The 8,301-nt window shown below is 38.0% G+C and overlaps 1 protein-coding gene across 6 annotated transcripts in view; it reads right to left on the reverse strand.

Annotated features, from left to right (window-relative positions):
* Positions 1 to 610: 610 nt before the first annotated feature.
* Positions 611 to 8,301, reverse strand: part of GPCPD1 (glycerophosphocholine phosphodiesterase 1) — an 89,872-nt gene continuing 82,181 nt past the window's right edge. For all 6 annotated transcript variants that reach the window (XM_004383047.3, XM_023737537.1, XM_023737538.1 and 3 more), the window contains one exon: positions 611 to 6,440. In XM_004383047.3, the coding sequence (XP_004383104.1) occupies positions 6,251 to 6,440 (190 nt within the window). In that variant the 3' untranslated portion in view covers positions 611 to 6,250. The remainder of the gene's footprint in view (positions 6,441 to 8,301) is intronic.

Genomic DNA, 8,301 nt, shown 5'->3' on the forward strand with positions numbered 1-8,301 from the left:
ACTAGTTTAAAAAAAGATACAGATCTTTGCCAATCGAATAAAAAAATAAAGTAACCCCCATCCTCCCCAAAAGAGATTAAGAACAAAAAAATAACTTCACACCCAACAAGATGGTTACAGTAAAAAAGTCAAGTAAATGCTGGTGAGGATCTGGAGAAATTTGAACCCTCATACATTGCTGTTGGGAACAGAAAATGGTACATCCACTTTGGAAAACAGTATGGCAATTCCTCAAACAATTAAACATACAGTCACCGTATGAGCAATTCTACTCCTAGGTACATAACCAAGAAAAATGAAAACTTATGTCCATACAAAAACTTGTACTCAAGTGTTTACAGCAACATTATCTATAAGAGCCAAAAGGTGGAAACCACCTAAATGTCCACCAGCTGACAAATGGATACACAAAATGTGGAATATTATTTGACTATAAAATGGAATGAAGTACTGATATATATGCTACAACATGGATGAACCTTTAAAACATTATGCTAAGTGAATGAGGCCAGTCACAAGAGATCACATATAATTCCAATCATATGAAAGTCCAGAATAGGGAAATCTATAGAGACAGAAAGTAGATTAGTGGTTGCTTAGATCTGAGGGAAGGGGGAGTTATGGGAATAGAGTGGTAAATATATATGTAACAAAACATTTGCCGTTTCAACAATCTCCACATTATTCAATTAATTAAAATGAACATGTGCTAGGAAACTTTAGCAGCCATCACATTTACATCCTCATTACAGTCAGTAAAGAAATGAAGATGCCTGTAACTGTGACTAGCTAATAAGACAAAAGTTATAAAAAATCAGAAAGAAAAACACACTGCAGATAACATGATCAGTTATCCAGAAAATCCCATAGACTTAATGACAAACAATTTTCATTAATAAGTTTATCGAGGTAGCCAGATATTAGACCAATGGACCAAAAAAAAAAAAAAAAAGCTTATTATTGGTGCAGAAGAAAAGTATTTAAGGAAATGTAATGGAAATAAAACCAAACAAAAATCTATTCACAAGCAGTTTACATATAAGAATAAACTTAAAAAACATACAAAACCATTTGCTGCTAAGCTGATTCTGACTCATGGCTACCCGTGTGTTTCAGAGTAGAACTGTGCTCCACAGGGTTTTCAATGGCTGTGACTTTTGGAAGTAAATCGCCAAAAGCCTTTCTTCCAAGACAACTCTGGGTGGATTCAAACCGCCAACCTTTCGGGTATTTGCTGAGTGCTTAACCGTTGGCACCACCCAGGGACTTAAAAAAACATACAACACCTAACCGAAAAATCGAGGTAAGTGGCTGTGTCATTTATTCAGAATTTTCCTTCCTTATTTTACTGGAGGACATAAACATACTGAATAAACGGAGATACATACTGTCTTGTGGATAGAAACTTATTCTTAAAATGTTAATCCTTCCCACACATTAACCTAGAAAATCAATCAAACACCTATCTAAATCCCAAGAGAATTTCTTTTGGCATTTGATGATTCTCAAGTTATTAAACATAAGAAAATGAATTAAAAAAAACTTTGAAAAAGAACAACTGGGCAGTCACCCAATCAGATATAATGTAAAGCTATAATAATCACATGGTTTCAGTAAGAGAAAAATCATGGAAGACTCCTAGGTTACCAATTACAGGGGATATACAAGCAGATTTGGTGGTAGAGGGAGGGAAGGAGGTAGAACAAACTTTGCTGAGGTACATTAAAGTGTGAGATGCCCAGAAGACTTCCAAGTGGAGATACGGACAGACAGCTAGATGTATGAATCTGGAGTTTCTGGGCTGAAGAGAGATACTTGGCAATTATCTATAAATGGCATTTGAAACCATGGGTTACCACTGAACCTTTGCTAAGCTTGTATTGCTTTCTTCCTGCAAAATTATACAGCTTGACTTTGAAAGTAATTTCCTAAGTTCACTTATCCCATCCATATTTCTGTTCTCCATCAGAAAAGGTAGAGGCACACCTGGACCAATTTAGGAGGTGACAAATTAATCTCAGCACTTTTCCTTGTATTATTCCTGTACTAGCACCACTTTTCTCTTATTTTTAAACATGTGTCTTTCATGTCACTTCCCTTCTTTAAAATTGTTAATCTTCATCTCCTCCAAGGATACAAAGCCTCTATCTGGCATTCATCACCTCATCTCCGTTGTCATGGCGGCTCCTTCATTCCCCTGAACGCACCGCAAATACTACCCTGGCATCAAGAGTTTACACAGGCTGTGCCCCAAACTGGTTTCACAACTACGCTGACATCTACCCCTTTCTGCACTGGCTTGAGAGCTCCGTGAAGGTTTTCCACGATCTCTTCTTAACTCCCCCAACACATACACATACATGTATGGCCTTAATCATATACCCTCTTACATTATTTAACATTTCAAATATACTTCTAAAACTATACAAGCCCATTAAGAGGTAATATGAATGAACTTCTAATCATGAACACAAAAATGATGCAATATTTCTAAGTAATATGCATACTTTGCTTTCAACCCCAAAACTGCATGGCTCAAACCCAAATCGCAAAGTAAATCAATTGCATCTAAATCTAAATTAACAGGACTCCATTATCCAACCTAGAATATCAAACCAGCAGTTAAGTGACCGACAAAATTTAGTCACAGCTGTGAAGAGGAAGCAAGGGGAATGACTGTCTACCAGGACTAATGAGGTGGCCTCTCCCATGGGTCAAGCAAGTCCTATCCAAGGGAGCACCTTCTTCATGATTAGTCAACCAGTGGTAGAATTTAGGTATATTGCCCAGGAAGGGGCAACCACACCTGGGGAAAAGCTGTATCATATCTTCCACTTGAATCAGTGGAATAATAACCACTATTCTTCCATCATTCTCCTCATTGGCTAGGGTAACCCATCAAATATGTGACTCCAAGCAACCAGGGCACAAGTGAGAACCCCACATGCAAACATGCACACATGCACATGCACACACTCCAGACAATATGGCCAAGCATGCCATGCAAAATTGCATGTATACTGTCAAACAATCTGAGTTAGGAAACTAGGATCATTGCCACCACCATTTATTTACCTAGTTTATAACTAAGTCTAGAGCACTGCAGTAGTGCCAGAAATGCAAAGTTGTTCCTGCCCTTAAGGGGCTTACAATCTTATTAGGGAAATACAACAGCCACATAAAAAGTTGGACTATAAGAAAGCATATGCTAACAAATGCCACAAGAATTCCGAAGGCAACAGAGTTTAAGAATACCAGATTACAAGTCACAAAACTCAAGAATCTAGTCCCAACCTGGTAAGTCACTTAACCTCTCTGGGTTTATTACCTCAGCTGCAAAATGAAGTAGTGCAACTTAGAGGCTGTCTGCATTTGTTTACATCTTAAAACATCATGAAACTGATCAAAAGCTGAAGGAAGTTTTATGGAGATGGTGGTACCTGAGCTGGACACTGAAGGATGGCAGAGGAAGGTGTTTCAGATAAGGAAAGCAGTTCTGAGGTAGGCCTAAGCATGGGGCTTAGAAGAGAGAAAAAATGAGTGTTACAGGGAACAATGGCAGTGAGGTAAATGGGGTGGCAGGAGGCCAGCTGTGGTAGCCCTCAGGCACTACTGACACAGGAGTGAGCTGTGTTCTTCACGTTGACACCCAGTCAGTTACAGTACATAATTTCAGAGGATAGAAAATATCAGAGTGGTGGCATTTTATCAAATATTTCAGTCAATTTTCAGAAAAATACAAAATTTAACATTATACCTCTACATTTCAAAATTGATGTCAATAAACAACCCCAATGATCAAAACGTAAACCAATTCAAAGCTTACATTCTCACTAAACATGACTAAATCTCTTAATTCAAAAGGACATTTCATACAAATTAGATTATCTCAATCATTCCAACACTTATTTTCTACTATGTTCCAGGTATTGTGGAACTAAAAATAAATAAGACAAGGCTCCTGCTCTTGGAGAGCCCACAGCCTGGTGGATGTGACACACATCAACTATGCCTATGTAGAAGGTACTGTGACGCATGACGTGATCAAGGTACGAACATAATGCTATAGAGTAAAACACTGATTCATCCCTTCTGAAGGAGCTTCGGCAAGGGCTCAAGAGACAAAACTGATGACTCAAGCAGAAATGGGAGCTTGGCAGGGAGAAAGTGTCCATGGGGAAGAGAGGACTTCTGGGTACAGTGTAGCTGGAGTTGAGTGTTTAGGGCAGTGGCTAGCGACACAGAGCCTGGACTTGTCCTGTAAAAATGCTTGTTACAATCATCTACTAGCACTGGGTCTTATAGGCAGGTAGAGATAGAAAAGGAAGTGAGCAAGGAGGTTCTTCTGTCTATATTTTAAGCAGTTATTGTAAAGCTCTTCTCAGTAAATATAAACTGTTCAAGAGCACCCAACACACCTCCTTTTCCTCACCCTCTGTTTTCTCCTTTTTTTCCCTTTATGATCTGCTTCCCCTCTACCCTTAATTCTTCAAAATGGAGCTGGAACTGGAAGGGCATAGGGGACAGGAACAGGACTAGAAACACATACATATGGCCAATCAAATTACCGTACATAATGGTGACTGTATTGTACAAGGATCTGCAGATGAGGAAAACATACTTTTTCAAGAGTTTTCTAAAAGTGTCTAATTCACACCAAAATGCTGGAAAATCTCAATGTGGGCAGAGCATACAGAACCCTTGCAGAATACTCCATTTTCTAAACTATTTTCCATTAAATATCAGTGTTACCAATACAATACCGTACGATTTCAAGGCCTATCTTGACACGATTAAGATCTGACCAAAATTGCACTGCTTAGCTCAAAAAATAAAAAAGATACAATGTATAATTTCAAGTCTTAGGTTCTCAGCTACTACCCAAATTTGTCAAGACATGTATAAACTGCCTAGCAAATAACATGCAGTAAAATGCAGATGCAGATAAGCCATCTCTTTAGGCTAGACGCTAAATTTCAATTTTTCCTAACAATATTATAAAACTGATTCTATAAAAGTAACTTCTCAAAATCTCATTTTATAATGAAGAAAATAAATCTATCATTTTATTTAACATACATTTTTAAGTTACAGTTATGTCAAAACAATCTGCTTCTAATGAAAGAAACCTTAGTATAATCTTAAAAAACATGCATATACATTTAGTAGGATCTTCTACATTTCTAAATAAATTACATGCATGATATACATTAACCAATAAAGAATACTAATATGAGAATTCAGGATATTTATTTCTCTGCATGGAGATTTAACTACTGTACAACACAAACATACAAATCCACAAAGCAACGGTGTGTAATAGGTAGTGAGAGACACTTAAAATAAGCATATTTAAAATGCCTACAAACAGGCTTTTTTTTTTCAGGCAACAAAATATTTTCAGTCCTTGACACCTTCTCACTCACCTAGCACCACAGATGCAAGGACTTAAGTAAACGTGTATAATCTCATGCTTAAACCCTGAAGCATGCATTGAATATAATTTATACATGTGATCTACTCTAACTATGCAACACATACTTCCTCTATTATTTTATACATTAAATTACCCTGCGGCATTTTGAAACTTTAACATTTATGCAAAACAACTTTTGAAAGACTTGTGAAGAAACAAGTGTTCAAGGTTCACTTCCAGACTGTTTACACAGGCATTGGTTTGGTTAAGTGGGAAATGGCAGCATCTCAAGGTTCATACTGAAGGAAAATGTGCATGTCAATCCATGTAAAAATACATATGTACACAGATGGCACAAAGATTTGTGCAGTTGGAATCACTAGTGCAAATGCATGCATTTGAGGTACTTTTTTTTTTCCATGGTCAGGTATAATTATGCATAGTCATTTTCCTCAAGTGCTAAAGATTTCAGACCTGATTAAATGAAAAGCTGTAACAAGTGAAAATATGAGATAGTCATATATTTAATTTCAAAGAGTTATGCTATTAATGAGCATTTGTTTAACACTGTAGGTTTATGTTTTTAGTTTAAAATATTTACCAATCAATAAATCTTCTCATTGTAAAGAGACTGACTGGTAATTATACCTGGCCAAGTGATTTAAATAGCATACTTGAAATTCTACCAAGAACTGTAGTGAAACAGTAAAATACGTCATTATTGCTTCATTGGACTGAGAAACCCAAAAAGCATAGATAAACAATGCTCAGTGATGAAAAGTGAATACCCAGAATAGTGGTGCATGCCCTCAAATGGCCTCTGTGCAATAAAAACTAAGCATTCTCCGCGTTGTCGATGCCATTGGCATCCATGCGGATATCAGGGTCTCCACACAAAGAGGAGGGAGCAAAGCGGCTAACAGTGGGGCACAAACAGCTCTTAAGCTCTGGTAATTCTTGCTTCAGGCGTTCCAGCTGCTCCACTTGGAATATATTTGGCTGTTCAGGCATCCAATCATATATCCTATGATGAAACAAACACAAAACACATAAAATGGCATAGTTTATAGTTTACTTAAGATCTGCTTGACTTAACCCTTTCAAGAGATTTACAGAATGCCTGGAACACCTAGACAGTCCTTTTTTTTTTTTTTTTAAAAAAAAAAAAAAAAAGATGCAAGCATATCAGTTCTGTTTAAAAACACTTCTCTCTTCCCTAGTCTTTCCACTAATCCAGGATAACAGCACTGTCTTTTGTACCCAGATACAAAAGAGCTGAATATAAAGTAATTGAACCAGAAAATGAAATCTGTAGCTTACTAGTGATTCTTAAAGAATCCTTTTTCCAAGCCAAAGTTTGCAATGCCTTATTTTACAGATGGGGACACTAAGAGGTTAGATACTTTGCCCCAGATCACAGAGCCATAAAGAGGCAGAACTGGAATTTCAGCCCGGTTCTGACTTCAGAGTCTCCGATGATCAAGGTGGGAAGGACATGCTCAGCAGTGTGAGCACTATCCTAAAGCTGTCTAGTACCGGCAGATGTACCCCGAGTCTAGAGCCCAGAGCCCAGAGAGACTCGCATGAGTGGCGGCTGTGCTGGCACTGCACGCCAACAGAGAAACAACGGTCTCTCATACTTAAAAGTGAAAGCCAGATACCTGATGTGAGGTACTACAAGACAATCTTTGTGATAGCACAGTAGGGAAGAATTTCTTAACCAAGACAAAAAAAAATTGAGTCTATTAAATATGTGACCATATTTTAATAAAGACTTTTTGTAAGAGACATCTATGAGAGAATGAAGAGAGGACCTCTGGGGAAAAAGGCATCAGACTGAACAGAGGCATCTAACTTCACTCTCTCCACATATTCTATTTAAAAAAAAAAAAAAAAAAAAAAAAACGGTATTTTTGAGAAATCCATGAGCGTAAGAAAAACAGAAGAGACACAGCAACAAAATTTTGGAAGCTAGAAAACCGATGGATGGGTAAGTAATAACCAAGTTTTTTAGTTAGCAGAACAGAAAAGGCCAAATTGCAAGCCAGTAGTGAGAAAAAAAAATAAAAAGCTGAGTAAAAAGGCAGCACCAAACTCCTCCTGAACTGGGAATGAAGGGGAGAGGGGCTAACATAAGGAGGATATGTATGGCAAAGACTTCAGCAGGAAGCATTTTTCTCCTGTACTCTTTGCTGCTGGTGATGTCCCTCTCCGACCATGACAGAGGGCTGGAGGCAGAGAATTTAACAGATGTCTCCTGGACTGGAGGAGAGCAGGACCAGGTGAAGCTTGGGCATTTTATAAAACCACAGCCACTGCTGCTGCCGCCGCCACCACCAGGGCAATTAGAGACAGTATATGAGTACCAAATGCTAAGTACAGAGGAGTGCTCCACCCCCTCTCTTCCCATATTTGACTCTAAGCACCTAGCAGCCAGACCTGGCCTCTGCAGGCAGAATATATAGGTTCTTCTATGAGAAATGTGATTAGCCAAAAAGTAAAGCTCTAAATCTACTGACAGGACAGGTGCAACCAAACAGCCCACCCAGATCACCCTACAGTGAAGTCCAAGTCAACGACCCTCATTCACACACTCAGAACATCCAACAAGCTTTTTAGATCCCAACTCTTTGTCAAGAGAGGCAGCCAAGGATTTCCAAATATCCGAAGAAAGCTTCTAACATGGAAGACAGAGTGCAAAACAAACTTCAAAAAGATCCAAAAAAAAAAAAAAAAAAAGACCTGTTGCTGTCAAGTCAATTCTGACTCAGAGCGACCCTATAGGACAGTAGACTTGGAGTATTGACTGATAAAGGTAAAAGACTACAACCTTCAGCATGAATTATGCCTGGACATAAAAAGAAAAAAAAAAAAAAAAAAGAAAT

This window comes from Trichechus manatus, unplaced genomic scaffold (assembly GCF_000243295.1).
Source record: "Trichechus manatus latirostris isolate Lorelei unplaced genomic scaffold, TriManLat1.0 scaffold00104, whole genome shotgun sequence".
Lineage (NCBI taxonomy): Eukaryota > Metazoa > Chordata > Mammalia > Sirenia > Trichechidae > Trichechus > Trichechus manatus.